Raw genomic sequence first — 17,487 nt, 5'->3', positions numbered from 1 at the left:
CCCCAAAGAAAACAAAAACAAGCAAACAAATAAACAAATTCTAATTTAAAAAATAAATTGGCCATTTTCTTAAGCATGAACACTTTATGGATGCATACAGGTAGATATACCAGGAGTCATCACCAAGATAGTCCAACAAAAATAGCCCAACACCCAACCTTGCTTGCTCTGAGTACTAGCTTGGCTATGAAAGTAAATGCTTTGATACCATTGTCATCACCTTATGAGACAAAACTACATCTCCTTTTGTAAAACTACTTATGGCAGTTACCAGCTCCTTTGGTCAGATCAAAATAAATTCTGCAGGCTCCCTGAGCTCCATCACGCTTTTTTGACAAGATCCTTCTACGAGCCTATGCCAGGGGGAAGTGAGGGTCTCATTCCCAATGCTACAATCTGACCCAGTGATAAACTAAAAATATTTTCTGGCGCTTACTTGGATGCAAGTGAAATCCCACACGACCTTCAGAGTTAGAAAATCTGAACACGAACCTTGTTCCTCCTAAAACTCAGCCTACTAGATGTTAGCATAATACTTAGATCTTGTCTTGCTTCTTTGGCCCATGCCTGCTTTGTAGCTCTTATCACTTTCAAGGGAACTATCACTTCTAAGATGTCTCTCCAAAATGATCACTTGCATAGAATTATTTCGTCTGAACTACTACAAAATAACTAGATCTTCAGGGGATTATCAAAGTAAATGCTTGGCTATTATAGTAGCTGTCAGAGATCCACTATAGTGAGTTAGTCCCAAGTCATCTATAGTCAAAATATTTAGCTGCCAAAAAAAATCTTACAAATTTTTAGAACATAGAACTCCACTCAGAATTCATCTTTTTCCCCACTTCAAAACTGCCATTAGCAAATAAGGCCTCACTTCAGACTTTTGGGAAAAACATTTCTCCTGGCTGTAATGAAACACTTAAAGATCCAAAGAGTATTTTTGCTCTTTTTCCCTTGAATAGTACACTTTAAAGAATCCTATAGGACAAGAGGAAACTTGTATGGAAGATGGTCACTGAAATTTTGTAATCACTTTCTTTTTACGTAGTTGACACTGAGCACCTATGAAGAAAAATGCTCCCACTAACAGATTATTTTATTTCTTTCAGCACACACTAAAAAGCCATCACCAGAAAACAAATCAACATCTAAAAGATCATCCAAAAATGAGGAAAAGCCAGAGGAAGTAACACAGCCCCATGAAGTTATGGAAGGTAGGAAAGTGTACGAATGAAACAGGATGGGTGTTACCTGAAGGAACATTAAAGACCATTTTCCTGCTCTGGAAATAGAAAGCCAGTGTGAGACATTACCCCACAGTTACCAAGCTTGGAACTGCCCAGTTTATAAACTAATTACCTCACCTAGGCCTCAGGATACTGACTTTGGAGGGTTCACTTAGCACGGATATTGAAGTGTAGTGATGCCTCCTGCATCTCTACTGGATTTTCAAACATATCTTCCAAAAACGTTACACACCATTGTCAGTTTTGGACAAAGTCCAAACAGGACTGGAACAGGAAGGGTGTTGTATTTTGAGACAGTGGTGAATTGGCAGGACCAAGACAGGAAAATCTCCCTGCAGGTTTCTCTAGCTTTAATCAAGCCAGGCTTCATGCTGCTCCAGAAAATATGCGATTTATTTTTTTCTGAATGGAAAATATGTTGCTTTCCTGTGTACTTTGGTATTCTGTTCCAGCATTTTAAGTGATAACTCAGGTTCTGTCTGAACTTGAAAGCTGAAGCTACAAGAATGAAATGAGACTAGGAGCCAATTTTGGCCAGTATTTTAACAGTCACTGTTTTGTTGTTGGTTTTTTTGAATTTTACATTTATAGTACTTACCTTTCTGCTGTGGCAACTTCCCATTAAAAAAAAAAAAAAAAAAAAATCAATATAGTGGGTTAAATGAAACGAAGTTAAGGAAATTCAAATAACCATTAACAGGATACCACTTGGGTTTTTCAGATACATTGGGTGGAAGGAAAATCTATTCTGCAACACTGTGCTCATACTGTTTCTACAATACGTTTACACAGATTACTCACACTGCAACATTATAAATTCTTCCAGTCTTCTGGGAGAGAGACTACAGAAAACAAACCAAACAAACCTGTGTGAAAACAGAACTAAACAGCAAAACTTCAGAGAGACAACAGTGAGAGATTAAAATGCAGAAACATTTACTGTTACTTGTTGCTGAATATAGCCTTATAAATGATTTGACATGTCAGTATAACTATATATACATTAAAGAGTCTCTTAAAGCTGTAAATCACAAAGAGGAAAATCACCCAAGATAAAGATACAGTAGGAGATGCAGTCAGATGTCTGGGTTCAGAAAGTTTTTTTCTTCCTGTTTCCCTACCTTTCCTTCAAGTCTAGGTCATCGGTACATAAGTAAGATCAGAGGAATAAATCAGAAGAATAGACTGGGAAGAGAAGCATCTTATTGGAAGGACTATGTTTTACATCATAGTTCCCCCTCCATGAAAAGGGATGGAAACAACAAGTGGTCTCACCTACAAACACCAGACAAAATCTGCCATGATGCATTCAAAGTTGTGACAGGTTAACCAAAAGAATTACTTAAAACTTAGCTAAGCTGCTGCAAATTCCCATGCAGACAAAAGGAACTCACATTTAACACAGTTCAGATTAGCTTTCCTCTTCTACATTAGTTATCTTTTGACAGTTACGTAAGTCCATAACAGGCATTTACGAATTTAACCTAGGTTATCACATATCCTTTACCCCTCCCCATTCTAAACTTTTCACCCACTTTAATTAAGTGCAATTTTACACAGAAAGTTTTTAGAGCAAAGACAATAAAACCAGCTATTGTTGTTCAAAAGATAAACTGCTATATCAAATTGCTATAATAAATTAATATGAAATAGATGCATGCACTGCAATTCTAATGTCTTAATATATATTTGTTCTTACAGATACCCCTGCAACGACAGCAGCTCCAACGACCAAGGCTGAATCTCCCACCACCCCTAAACCTGAAGACACAACCCCAGAGGCCACAGAGCCAACAACAACTGAGGCAGATCCTCCCACCACCCCTAAACCTGAAGACACAACCCCAGAGACCACAGAGCCAACAACAACTGAGGCAGATCCTCCCACCACCCCTAAACCTGAAGACACAACCCCTGAAGCCACAGAGCCAACAACAACCGAGGAAGAACCTCCCACTACCCCTGAGACCACAGAAGAACCAATAACTGAAGCAGACTCTCCCACCACCCCTAAACCTGAAGATACAACCCCAGAGGCCACAGAGCCAACAACAACTGAGGCAGACTCTCCCACCACCCCTAAACCTGAAGACACAACCCCAGAGGCCACTGAGCCACCAACAACCAAGGCAGATCCTCCCACCACCTCTAAGGTAGAAGATACAACCCCTGAGGCCACAGAGGAACCAGTAACTGAAGCAGAATCTCCCACCACCCCTAAACCTGAAGACACAACCCCTGAAGCCACAGAGCCACCAACAACTGAGGCAGACCCTCCCACCACCCCTAAGGTAGAAGATACAACCCCTGAAGCCACAGAGGCACCAACAACTGAGGCAGACTCTCCCACCACCCCTAAACCTGAAGACACAACCCCAGAGGCCACTGAGCCACCAACAACCAAGGCAGATCCTCCCACCACCCCTAAACCTGAAGACACAACCCCAGAGGCCACTGAGCCACCAACAACCAAGGCAGATCCTCCCACCACCCCTAAACCTGAAGACACAACCCCAGAGGCCACAGAGCCAACAACAACCAAGGCAGATCCTCCCACCACCTCTAAGGTAGAAGATACAACCCCTGAGGCCACAGAGGAACCAGTAACTGAAGCAGAATCTCCCACCACCCCTAAACCTGAAGACACAACCCCAGAAGCCACAGAGGCACCAACAACTGAGGCAGACTCTCCCACCACCCCTAAACCTGAAGACACAACCCCAGAGGCCACAGAGCCAACAACAACCAAGGCAGATCCTCCCACCACCCCTAAACCTGAAGAAACAACCCCTGCAGCCACAGAGCCAACAACAACTGAGGCAGACTCTCCCACCACCCCTAAGGTAGAAGACACAACCCCAGAAGCCACAGAGGCACCAACAACTGAGGCAGACTCTCCCACCACCCCTAAACCTGAAGACACAACCCCAGAGGCCACTGAGCCACCAACAACCAAGGCAGATCCTCCCACCACCCCTAAACCTGAAGACACAACCCCAGAGGCCACAGAGCCAACAACAACTGAGGCAGACTCTCCCACCACCCCTAAACCTGAAGACACAACCCCAGAGGCCACAGAGCCAACAACAACTGAGGCAGATCCTCCCACCACCCCTAAACCTGAAGACACAACCCCAGAGGCCACAGAGCCAACAACAACTGAGGCAGACTCTCCCACCACCCCTAAACCTGAAGACACAACCCCAGAGGCCACAGAGCCAACAACAACTGAGGCAGACTCTCCCACCACACCTAAACCTGAAGAAACAACCCCTGCAGCCACAGAGCCAACAACAACTGAGGCAGACTCTCCCACCACCCCTAAGGTAGAAGACACAACCCCCGAGGCCACAGAGCCAACAACAACTGAGGCAGACTCTTCCACCACCCCTAAGGTAGAAGATATGACCCCTGAGGCCACAGAGGAACCAGTAACTGAAGCAGACTCTCCCACCACCCCTAAACCTGAAGACACAACCCCTGAAGCCACAGAGCCACCAACTGAGGCAAACCTTCCCACCCCACCTAAGGCAGAAGATACGAACCCCGAGGCTACAGAGGAACCAATAACTGAAGCAGAATCTCCCATCACCCCTAAACCTGAAAAGCCAACCCCTGAAGCCACAGAGGCACCAATGAGTGAGGCAGACTCTCCTTCAACTCCTAAGATTGAAGATATGGCCCCAGAGGAACCAGAGACTGAAGCAGAATCTCCCACCACCCCCAAAGCAGAAGGCACTACCCCAGAGGCACCTACAACCAAGGCTGACTCTCCCACTACCCCCAAACCTGAAGACACAACCCCAGTGGCACCTACAACCAAGGCTGACTCTCCCACCACCCCCAAAGCAGAAGAAACTACCCCAGAGGCACCTACAACCAAGGCTGACTCTCCCACTACCCCCAAACCTGAAGACACAACCCCAGTGGCACCTACAACCAAGGCTGACTCTCCCACCACCCCCAAAGCAGAAGAAACTACCCCAGAGGCACCTACAACCAAGGCTGATTCTTCCACCACCCCCAAACCTGAAAACACAACCCCAGAGGCCACAGAAGCATCAACAACCAAGGCAGAATCTCCCACCACCCCCAAGTTAGGAGACACAACCCCAGAGGCATCAATGATCCAGGCAGATTCTCCCTCTACCCCTAACGTAGAGGAGGCAGAATCTTCCACCACCCCTAAGGTCAAGGGAACTACCCCTGCAGGCACTGAGGCTGACACCACTGCCATACAAAAAACAACGTCTATGGAAGTAACAGCTACTGGCCCTGGATTATTAACAACTGCTAAAAAAGACACGAGCGCTCAAACTACTGAGACTGTCACAACAACTACAAAAGAAAAACCCATACCTGGAGCAGACACAACAGTTTCAGAAACAATTGAGAAGAAAATTACAACTTTTGCACCCAAAGTATCAACCAGCACAACTGTGAAAGGCACAACTACAGCAGTTCAAAAGACGGTGGTGACTGAAACTAGGACTACTGAGATTGTAACAGTAACTGACAAAAAAGACAAAACACCAGCTAAAACTGTTACTACTCCTATAACCGAAGGGACAACAACTAAAACAGAAACAACCACCATGGTGAACAAAGAGGTAACAACACCCAAGAAAGCCAAAACTACTGTGCTTAAAGACATTTTAACAACAACAAGTAGGAAAGACATAACTACTGTAACTTCAGAGATAACAGCTAAACAAGATGACTCTCCTAAAGGTAAGGATGATATTCCAAACACAACTCCTACAGCCAAGCAAACTGTCACTACAGCAGTTGCATCAGAAGCAACTACTGTAGACAAAAAGACTGTAACAACAGTTGCAGAAAAAGAAGCAACCTCAGCTAAACAGGACGAGACTCCCACACCAAAAGAAACTTTCACAACTAAGAAAGAAGAAAGCACCACGGGGACAGAGAGTGTAACAGCAGCTGCAGCAGCTACAACTCCCTTGCCCAAGCCCACTGTGTTGACAACAACAGCCAAACCAGATTCAACCCCTAAACCCAAGGAAATTGTAACAACAAATAAAAAAGACACTACTACAGAAACTAAGCAGACTGTAGAAGCAGCTAAAGAGAGCGTAAGTAATGCTTGTGTTATTGTAGAGACAACAGCTGGTAAAAAAGAGGTAACGGCCACCAAAGAAACTAGAGTCGCACCTGAAGAAGAAATGCCTGATGCCACCAAAAAGGCCCCTAGTATTGACAAAGGAGAGGAAACGACAGTTACCAAAGAAACCACTACAAGAGATAAAAAAGACACAATAGAAGAAATGTTTATTGTTTCTAAAGGGACATCAAAGCCAACTATACATTTCCAGGAGGTTACTGACGCAAGAGAAGAGCCTCATCCAGCTGACCCTGAAACTCTGCCGGTAAAAGAAGAGCCTGAGATCAACAAGCCTTTAATACAAACTGAGGACTTGCCGATTTTAGCTGGAGAAACACAAGGTAATTGCATTCCAGTAGGTACAAAAGCAGCAGTAACTCCACCAGAGCACAACAAACCACATGAGTAAAGGACATGCAAGTGCATTCTATACAGTGTCATAAGAACACGTTACTTCTGTCCCAGTGGTAAACCATAACCAGGTAAACCATAACCAAGGTGCTGCAGCTCCCAGCGTCCTGAATACCAGTACCTCAGTTTTCAGTTGTGTTAATTAAATTCTTCAAGTAGCTTAGAGTGTGATCTTGTTTGCTGAAAAACGTTTCCTGTAAGTACTGTAAAAGATGCAAACAGAAAAAAAGTCAAGGAAAAAGAAGATAAATTTCTAAGTCCCATGAAAACATTGCAAGGGAGTCAAGCTGAATATTCATTACTTATGGTAACCAGGTGTTCTGTAGTCACATACAGAAAATGTCATATTAGGTAGACAAGGAATGTCTTCCTTGTATTCTCTTTCCTCTGTGCTTTTTGCCCCATTTTTAATGTCCTTGCTATTTATTTTAATCATGCATAGCCTGCAGGTTCTTGGGCTTTTTTTTTTTTTTTTTTTTTTTTTGTAAATAATTTTGGAGAGGAAAAAGAAGTTTTTTAGGTGGAAAATACTTGGACTTTTATCCAAAACAGATTCATCTTTCCTTTATATTTAACTGAAAGTAAATGTAAATGCTTTTTTAAGAAATAAGGAGCGGGAAGAAAACCTACAAAGTACCAAGTAAACATCCCAGAGCATAAAGGATTTTAAAGAGGTAGAATGCAATGCATTTCTAGGTGTTTTTTTCTGAAGCACAGATATGCATGCCTAATCATGTAAATGGCTGCTCTTGCACTCGTGGGACCAAACGTAAGAGCCAGTTTTTCCAGGAACATCTCCCAGATGAGTAATTAAAACCTTTGCATGACAAGGGCCCCGAACATCTCCCGACACATGCGATCACATTTAACGGCCGTAGTACCACTGGCGGTGGGCTGAGGAGGTAACTTGTTACTCTTAAATGTTAAACAAACCCAACCCACTGTGTTTCGCAGCAAAGAAGGACGAGAAGGACCTGTGCAACGGGAAGCCGGCGGACGGCATGGTGGCCCTGCCGAACGGCACATTGGCCGTCTTCCGAGGTAGGTAGATAAGCCGGTCCCGGTCCCGCCCTCACCTGCCCCTGCCCCTGAGCTCCTGCAGCGCTCCGAGGCCCTCACGAAGCGACTCACGAGGCCGGCGCCCTCCCGCTACCGCCTGGCCCGACCCCCCCCAGGAATGCTGCCGGCGCAGGAGCCACCTTACCCCCTCAGCCGCGTCCTGAGCGGGGAAAAGACGGGAGCGGAGGTCCTCGTTTGCAGTGCCGTCCCCTTGCCCATACGCGATTCACCGTGCCTCCTCCCGCCGTGCAGGTCACTACTACTGGCTGCTGAACGGCAGGAGCCCGCCGACTACCAATCCCCGCCGGATCAGCGACGGCTGGGGCATCCCGTCCCCCATTGACGCCGTCTTCTCCAGGTGCAACTGCGATGGCAAGACCTTCTTCATCAAGGTGAGGAGCGAACGTGACGGGCGCGGGAGGCAGCCGGGGAAGGGTGTGGGGCAGGTCGGCTCTAAAACTGCAGCCCCAAAGAAGAGGTGCTTTGTGTTGCTCGTGTTATAGATACAAATGGCGTTTGTATCTAAAATACAATATATAGATATATATTGTATTATTGCAATATTGTATATATTGCAATATAGAGAACAAATGGCGTTTGCAAATAGGGTGGTGGGTTTGAAACTGTGTAGGTGAAGTGTCTTTTCCGCCCCACCTTTCCGTTAGCCTTGAGATGGCGCTTGCCAGGAAAAACCTACATTCAGTGTTTTTAACCCGTGTAACGGGCCAGGAGACAAAGCATTGACAGAAATTGAGTAATTGGGCCGCATATGGACCACACGTAAAAGGAAGTCCAACTTTTTAAAATACAGGTATTTTATCTTGCCTTTCCCTTGCCCAAACACAGCCTAAATTTGTTCCCAATATATTTCCCTTCTTGAAAGAAGGTAATGAAATGCACACACCTCATAAAAGACATTATACAGTTATTTCCCAGTTAATCATTCAGTCCTGGGATTCAAGCAGCTTTTTCTATCCATGAAAATCCAGATTTAGGAAGCAAACCATTTTGTTCAGTAACCATTCTTAACAGTTCATTTCTAAGATATGCTTTTCCTACTGAAAGGCAGTGTTAAAAGACTGGAGAAGGTATTTCTTTACATTTTTTTTCCTGTTTTTAAAGAACGTGGTAGTAGTTCCAGTCAAAGCATAGTTACCAAAATGCTAGTGTTATGATTATTTTTTATCTCTGTGTTGAAGCTCAATTACCAAGAATGAATTTACTCTGAAGCTCATTTTTTCCTTTAATCATTAGGGTCCCCTGTACTGGCGTTTCACTAATGGTGTTATGGATAAAGGCTATCCCAAACCTCTTGCAAATGGATTTGCAGGGCTAAGTGGAAAAATAGTAGCAACCCTCCCAGTGGCAAGATACAACAATAGACCAGAATCTGTTTATTTTATCAAAAAAGGTATGTTTCATATTTCAGAAATTCAGAGATGATCAAAAGGTGCTTGAATTGCCTTAGGAATTAAAACATCATTTCTCTTGAATAAAAGAGAAATGTGTTTCTTTCAAAATCAGAATAGTAAGTGATGTTAAAGGTGTGCTAGGTGGTCAAAAAATATCCTGAAGATTTAAAAATTTGTATTCAAGTGCTTTTTAAAACGGAGAGGACTGTAAGGGATAGAATCCAGGAAAATATTAGAATAAGTTTTACCTGGCAGTAAAACTACTGTAGCCTGAAGCTAATTAGAGAATGAAAGGCTTTAATCTTACTAGTTCATAACTACGTACGGAAATCTCCCTATTTCTTATTTCAAATTAACGTGTTTCCTTATCTTACATGCATGATGTGCTGCCAATGTAAGAATTCTTACCTGAATTTAAAAACCATACGTCAATGAAATGTAAATCCTTGTCTGGACTCTAGCCCTCTTCTCATGAAACCTAAAATGCTGGTCTTACCCAATTCTTGATAAATAGGAATGATGGCAGCAAAAGCAGTTCCCCTGGCATTGTACTTGCTACAGTAACTGTAATGAGCACTGCATTTAGAAGCACATGTTGGATTTAGAGCAAGGTGGTTGGTGTGGTAGGTTTGGGTTTTTTTTCCCTTATCTCAAAATGTAGTGGATGTATTAAATTGATGTTATCCCTTTCCTGTATGTAATAGAGATAAAAGTGTCATTTTCATATCTGATAGAGTTGGTGGTTTGGTGGTTGTGGTTTTTTGTTTGCTTTTCATTTGATTGTGTTTTTGTTGGTTTTGTTTGTTTGGGGTTTTTTGTTTGTTTTTTAACCAAATGAAATAAACATCTATTTTAGATGGCAACATGCAACAGTACGTGTACAGACAAGAACCAGCTAAGAAGTGTCAAAGAAGAACCCAGGTTACTGTAAGATACCCAGCTTATGTCCCGAGACTTGTAATAAGGAGACGCTTTCAACGTGCATTAAGAATGCCAACCGTTATTCGGACTGTCAGAATCAACCCACATTCATCTGGTAACTTATGTTTATTAAGTTTCTTTTATACAACCATTTTAATCTTAGTAGTTCTGAAACATAACATTCTGGGTTTTTTTAATGTAGTACTTATAAAAATTTTTAATCCAATAGATCTCACTTGCTGTAGATTATACAGGCAAATGATAATTACAGCAGACATATTGTGACACCTCCTAACTTTACTTTTGCTTGCAGGAGTTCTGCGTAAGGAAATCAAAATGACCACTTACTGGAAAGGGCTCCCGAAAGTTATTCATTCAACTATATCACTACCCAACTACAATAAGCCAGATGGCTATGATTATTATGCCTTCTCTTACAGTAAGTTAAAGCTAATGCAAGTTACTTTGTATCTCAAAAGACTAAGGGATGGGGAAGAAAGAAACCTACGAATGTCTCAGCTTTCTTAAGTGCGAGGTTATTGCTTGGGGTTCTGCAAGACTAATTTTAAGCACTACTAAACAGTCCTGAGAATTGAAATGTTGCCTGTAATGGGAAGATGTTTCTATTAAAAAAAATAATCAGTAGTTACAGGACAACTAGCAGCAACGAGGTACAATCACTCAAACTAGCCAGTTGCAGAATGCATTGCCATAAGCGTTCAGGCTTATAAAGTGACAAAAACCTGACACTTAAATGCAGCACTACATTAATGATAGACTGAAATCCCTGGACCACTGCACAGGGTTAGTTTTTTCACTGACTTCTGTGAAAGCATTCCTCAGAATTTTCTGGATTATTCAGAAAAAAAAATATGTTCAGAACTAGCCGCATCCAAATACAGGATACTAAAGTAAATCTCCGATGAGATGTATGATTTAACTCCTAACCTTAACATAGGCAAATTCACACTTGGGGACCACAGAATTCCCACTTTCGTAGTCAGTGCAAGATTGTTTTCTTTTTAGTTTGTTTGATTTCCAAAAAGACTATTTCTATGTTCTAGCAGTATAAGAGTATTCTTCCCTACTCCCTCTTCTTGGTTAGCAGTACTGTAAAACTTAGCTAAATACAAAGAAGGACATGTAAAAAACAAAGTTGAGGACAAAAATTCATTGTTATAGTCTCTCAACTCCATACACATATGTGGAATGAAAAAAAAAATCTGTTATTCATGCCTAAATTAAAAGGCAGGCTTTAACTTAAAGATTCTTTCCATGTACTAAACAGTTTCTGGAATTTAATTCTGACATATCTTCATTTCAGATCGGTACTACAGTTTGGATGTTGGCAAAAGAATAGCAAGACCTGTTACTGCTCTCACAGGAAAGACTGTATCCAAAGACTGGTACAACTGTCCTAGCAAGTGATGCACAGCAGAGGATTTAAAAAAAAGATGCCATTTGATGTTGACATTTTGTCTAATTTTATTAATAAAGACATTGAAATGTGTGCACACAAATCTAAGTATAAAATGCTGCTTTAAGCTCTGGCTTCATTACACTAAAACAACCACAGGCAAACTGGCACTTTTGTATACACAGCTGTAATTACTTTACAGATCGTTTAACTGATATTCCCCCTGTTCAGGCCTCCTCTGCCTCCCATTGCATGAGTTACACCTGTGTTGGGAAAGAAAACAAATGCATTAATAGAAATCCTTTTCGCCTTTTTAAACAACCATTGGTACATGTGATACTTCATCCTTCTGTAAGGAATTGCTACTGCAGGGAGCACTTCCTTTCAGATGAAGTTCTTCCCCTCTGCCCTGCCTTCCCCTAGAGCCTTGTGATATGGATACATTATATTTCTGTGACTTAAAAGGGCGTTGTTGACTTGTGATCCTACCTCAGGCCCTGTGCCAAAAGAACAACATTCTTACCACATTTGAAATCAGTGAGTCCCTCCCTTTTGTCATTAAAGAAATGGTGATAGACAGAAAGAAAATCTATCCTGGTCCACCTCCTCACTTTTATTTTTGTTTTAAAACATGAGATACCTACATTTCGATGCTAGTATCTACAATATTAAAATGGTGCCAAACTGAATATAATTCATCTGAGGATTTTTAACACCAAAGTTGCAAGCAGTAATTTATTGCTTTGATTTAACAATATTGCATTACAAAATCTGTAAATCTGTAATACTTCCATAAGCTGTTTTTTTTTTTTTTTTTAAATCAGTGTATAGAGTAACTGGAACCCTTAATGTACCAAATCGGAAACTAATATGTAATGTTAAAGGCAAGTATTTCTAAACTTATGTCCTAACATTTTCTAAAATCTTCCTTTAAAACTTTGCCAAGTTTAAGATTTACTGCAATTTACTTTCTCTCCACTGATAAAAACCAAGTGCCACATAATAGAAAATCTGCCTCTCTAAAATATGCTCAGACTAACATACTAAAACAAAATCGCAGAGCTCTTAGAGTAACATACTGAAAGCAAGGGCAGGGATGCTGTATTATTCAATGTCTCACAAGTGAACACAGGCGTATAAAGTAGTACTTCATATATGGTCCCCACAGGAAGTACTAAAAACTTGTTTGAAAAGGTCTGAATTTGAACAGCCTCGAACACTTACCCCTCTGCCTATTGAACTGACGACCACGAACGCCAGTTCTTAATGTCGGTGGCTGGAGTCTGACACGCCGAAACGGCTTAGGCTGATTACTGCTTGTGTCTGTGAAGAAGTGGAAATGCAGAAAAGAACGTCTGTGTCTAGTACAGTTTTTCCACTGTCAATGTTTACATTATTTGATACACATTATGCTTTCGAATTTACTTTAAAATTATGAAGGTGTATCCTTATTTCATTGACATAATCTCTGATACAAATAAAAGCCTCAAAACAAGCACGTCCGGTGGTACTTCCTTCTTGCTAACTCAACCGTGACTTACCTACTGTTCTTTAGTTATTTAATTGAATGAAAAAATATTTTAAATCTGACATCAAACATAACCATGGATAGAATCACTGAAATATCAATAACTTTTGCTCCTTGAAGCATTATTTTTACTATGGCCTACTCTAGTTACTGCAGTCCAAGTAAAAATTGCTTGCCATTAAGACTATAGGCAGCAAAACATGATCTTGCTGTAAGAGTTCTATCTTATTTTCTATAACTTGGCTATTAGCAGTGTGTGATGCTGGTCCAAAAAGGTCTCACACTTAGTGAAATGGTAGGAACAACTGTTTCCAGCAATTAACCTGTACCTGCAGATGAACTAGAAGGTGGATCTTGACTAGTCGAGGGAAGATCTGACTCATCAGATGCTTGAACAGATTCTTCTTCTTGCTGGCTATCAATTTCTAAGCCTGCTTCTGAAGTAATTCTAGAAGAGAAGGAGTGGGAGGAAAAACATATAAGTGTATTCACATAGTTTCAAAAAGCTCAGCAAAAAAAAAAGGGGGGGGGGGAGATAAAATTATAACCTATCCCCTTTTAGATTTGCAATATTTGATCATAATACAAAATATAGAAATTATTGCAAATATTTAAAATTGCACTTGCAAAGTGGAAAACAAATAATTTGCCTATCAAATTCTTCAGTACTACTTATTCCCTTTCCTCATGCTACATCTTTTGTACTTGCACTGCCTTAACTGAATGACTTCATTATGTATGCTTGCTTGTAATAAGGAGTGTTTTCTCTGTTAACAAACAGGAATGCTTTAGCTTTTATTATACAAACCCTAGTCCTTCAAACTGGGGCCTTTACCATCAGTATCTGACTACTGCAGAGCACTCTGCATTCTTAAAAAATACAGAAATTTTTTTGTGACTTTTATATTAGCTGTGTTAAGTCAGAGAGAGTAAATCAGAAGAAAACCTTTGGTTTTAGACAAAAGGATCAGATTATACTACTTCACAAAATTACTAAATCCTGTTTGATCTGTCCTTCTTCCCAGAACAGGTTAAACTGAAAATGAATCACAGGCATACCTGGATGAAAACAAGTCATTAAAACTAACATGACAACAAGTTGTAGTGAACCAAACAAGTCATAGTTTACCCTTCAGATTCTGCCTCTGCAAAAACTTCATCCCCATCATCACCCACTCCAGCCTCTGTAGTGGTGGACAGATTGCCAGTAGATGTTGTAACCATTGGAACAGACTGAGAAGCGTGCTCTGAAGCATCCGCTGATGCACTTTCAGTAAAAACTGTCACTGTACAGGAAAGGTAGTTTAATTAACACTGAGTTAGTTTTTATTTCTACAGAAAATCTATGGAAATCTAAAAGGCAGATAAGGGAAAGGGTTACTGGAATACTCCAGGCATATCAATAAGCACTGTAGCAACAATAATCTCATTCCTTTCTTAGAAGTCAAGGTTTGCAGCCTTTACTTCAGCCTGGAAGTTTCTTGCCACTTACCTGGTGCTGCTACTTGTAATGGTGTTGTGGGAACACTACGACCCCCTGATTCTTCCTCATGAGCAAGGAACAGGGGTGTTTCGTACATGCCTAAACCTGCAACACAAAGTTTTAGTGACAATTAAAATAGCCAGCTAAAAAAACAGATTAACTGCTGTCTTCCTTCTGTACACTTGATGGAACCCAGTGATTTGTACTTAAATATGGACATTTTTGTTATTTTGTTTTGAGTGTCAAGGCTAATTATGATTTATTGAAAGGTACGACCTTGATGAAAATAATATTACTTATTTTACTTGCATCTTTCTCTTATGCCATTATTTTGCTGTGACCATTCTTCAAAGAATAGCACACTGTTCCATGCTGACAAGAGATGCAGGGGAAAGGGACTGATTCAGGACAACAACAAAGGCAATACAGACCAAATTGCTTGGCTATCTCTTAGTAGCTGAGGATATATCCCAAAGATTTCTTTACATTTGCTGTTTTCCCCTAATGTTTTACTACAGGAAATCTACAATCAACTGTAAAATTCAAGTTAAAGCCCATTCCTTCAGTATTTCATTTCTCTTTACACGAAGTTTCTTGTGTCTAGCAGGCAATGTGTCCTACTTAAAATCTCAGTTTCTCTGGTTCACAAACCCGCAGAATCATTCTACTTTTTGAACCATATTACAAGTAGAAATGTAGCAGCTTGAAGGAAACACCTTTTCACTTTCCATTAGTCTTCTCCCTGCTGACAATTATTTAAGAGTTGCAGGTTTCCAGTACCAGAAGTATAACTGCATTTTATTGACTGCATTATTTGTTTTTCACTCTTAACCATGGAAGCACAGAAATGGTTTACCTCCTTGTGATGCAAGCTGACCAAGATCAGAATGACTTGAACTAGTTTGTGGCATATCTTCAGGGGGTCCAAATCTGAATCGAGGAACACCAGCTACCTGAGGGGAACTATCGATATCAAGATTTAAGGAATTTTGCAGGAATTTAAAGAGAGGACAACTTTTTGACCAAAACAAGAGAACAAATTATACATAAGACAGAATTAATTAACACTGACCATAAAAATCAGCTAAACTACTGCTAATTAAATAGCAATTAGTTTCTCAAACTTATTTGGACTATATTCAAAATCAGTAAAACAGTCCTGAAGACTGTTCTTCACCCTATGAATTCTCACAATTTTAAGTGGATTGTTAAATGTGCCCAAACCATCCCAAATCCAAAAACAGGGATAATTTTTCCTGCTTTTACTGGTAATATTAACAGGGTGGGGGGAAAGAGAGGGAGGAGCAGCGAAGGAAATTAAATAAAAGAACCCATTTTTTTTTACTTCATCTCAAGTCAGTAAATTACAATACATTGGAGATTATCTGCCTCCTAATTTGCTAGTAAGTTATGACACAATTGAAACTTATTTGTAGATGCAGTCATCTATCATACTACTAGGAAGTTTTAGCACATTACTCCAATCACAAGTTCATTTCATTTGAATTTATTTTCATTCCATTGAAAAATAGATGTCTTGGTGGTTTGGGTTCCCCCCTCCTCACTTTACATCTACTTACTGAATGGCTTCTGCAAACCCATCTGTACGATGTGGAACTACAAGAGTTGGTGTACTTGGAACTGTTCTGTCCTCATCATCAAAGAAGTGTTGCTGCTGGGAGAAAAACCCAAACAAAACCAAAAAGACTGATATGAGAGTCTACAATGTATTTCCAGTTTCTACCAAGCCAAGTTAAAGGCTGGTTGTTTTTTTTACATAGTCCAGCAAAACAAAGATAGATTTGGCTCTAACAAAATCCTTGTCCAATTTTAGACATCTGAATCTGAGCTGCTTATAGATTGCCCTTACAGGCGATAAAAAACCCCAAACCAAAATAAACTCCATATACTTGCAGGGCATCAATCTTTCAAAGGATTTTTAGACACCTATTCCATGAGATCATCTGTCTATCAAAATGCCATATCTCCCTGTTGACTACAAAGGAACCTTAAGGCAACTCATTCATAAATAGATCGGAACCATCTGTATTAATATGGATTGCTGTAAGGTACCTAGCACATGGGATTTTTCACGATGTGAATCAAATTATCTGTTCCCTCTTCCCTTGCCCTCCATGAGGTATTCTCTTCATCTCCACATCTTCCTTCCATGTCTTTCAAACCTTTCTCTCCAAAGTACCCATAAGGTCCCTCGCATGTGCTCAGTTACAGTCCAGGCAAAAAGCAGTAGGTACTGAAGTCAGTTCCAAGCAGAAACTGAATGATGGGTACATGCAAGCCAAGCAATATCAATAAAATCTGAGCTGATGCTTTCGACCTCAGAAAAGACACTTTTTTAGTCAGTCGGACTCTCTCACCTCCCTCACTGAACTTGCATTTGTTCTGTCAAATAGAGCTGAAGTTGAATAAAGGGTTAAAAATTAACTGAAGATGACAGACAGCGTAAGTTAGCCTTATTACTTTAGAATGAGCCTGAAAACACTTAATTTTATTTTTACAGTAAGATACCCACTTTAAAAGACTGATTCTAAAAACAGGTAATTAAAACTGCCTTAGACAAAACCAATTCAACCTCTTTTGAAGACCTTTACCTTCCTGGGAGTTTTCTAGTGTTTGCCTTTCATGCATACAGAAATTAACAGGACTAAGATATTTTCTGCAAGACTACAGAAACCATTGCACCCCTGAAGTTAGTAGTTAGGCTTCTTTAAAAACAGAGCTATGAATGTTCCCTCAACGCAGGTTTTTAGCAGTAGACTTTTACGTACTTACCATCCCGCCTATACCAGGAGTTAGCTGAAGTCCACGCCCCACAGACTGTCTTCGAGTCATCTGGATTCTCTTTATAGTAAAGAAAAAA

At 40.7% G+C, this 17,487-nt stretch overlaps 2 protein-coding genes across 6 annotated transcripts in view; one reads left to right on the top strand and one right to left on the bottom strand.

Annotated features, from left to right (window-relative positions):
• Positions 1–75: 75 nt before the first annotated feature.
• Positions 76–11,688, top strand: PRG4 (proteoglycan 4). The gene is made up of 10 exons (XM_032920152.1): positions 76–100; positions 1,113–1,217; positions 2,952–4,093; positions 4,139–6,716; positions 7,741–7,827; positions 8,098–8,237; positions 9,100–9,256; positions 10,114–10,293; positions 10,492–10,617; positions 11,503–11,688. Exons 1-10 carry the CDS (start codon positions 76–78, stop codon positions 11,604–11,606), a joined length of 4,644 nt encoding a protein of 1,547 aa, XP_032776043.1. The 3' UTR covers positions 11,607–11,688.
• TPR (translocated promoter region, nuclear basket protein) overlaps positions 10,286–17,487 on the bottom strand; it is a 40,583-nt gene continuing 33,381 nt past the window's right edge. For 2 of the 5 annotated variants that reach the window (XM_030493513.1, XM_030493516.1), the window contains exons 44-51: positions 17,400–17,468; positions 16,187–16,281; positions 15,463–15,569; positions 14,616–14,711; positions 14,253–14,409; positions 13,453–13,571; positions 12,820–12,918; positions 10,286–11,858 (exon numbers count right to left, since the gene is read on the bottom strand). In XM_030493513.1, the coding sequence (XP_030349373.1) occupies positions 11,803–11,858; positions 12,820–12,918; positions 13,453–13,571; positions 14,253–14,409; positions 14,616–14,711; positions 15,463–15,569; positions 16,187–16,281; positions 17,400–17,468 (798 nt within the window). In that variant the 3' untranslated portion in view covers positions 10,286–11,802. The remainder of the gene's footprint in view (positions 11,859–12,819; positions 12,919–13,452; positions 13,572–14,252; positions 14,410–14,615; positions 14,712–15,462; positions 15,570–16,186; positions 16,282–17,399; positions 17,469–17,487) is intronic. The other 3 variants (XM_030493514.1, XM_030493518.1, XM_030493517.1) reach the window with 2 other exon arrangements.

This window comes from Strigops habroptila, chromosome 8 (genome assembly GCF_004027225.2).
Source record: "Strigops habroptila isolate Jane chromosome 8, bStrHab1.2.pri, whole genome shotgun sequence".
NCBI lineage: Eukaryota > Metazoa > Chordata > Aves > Psittaciformes > Psittacidae > Strigops > Strigops habroptila.
Note: the sequence above shows the minus strand (reverse complement) of the source record. Positions and strands in the feature narration are given on the sequence as shown.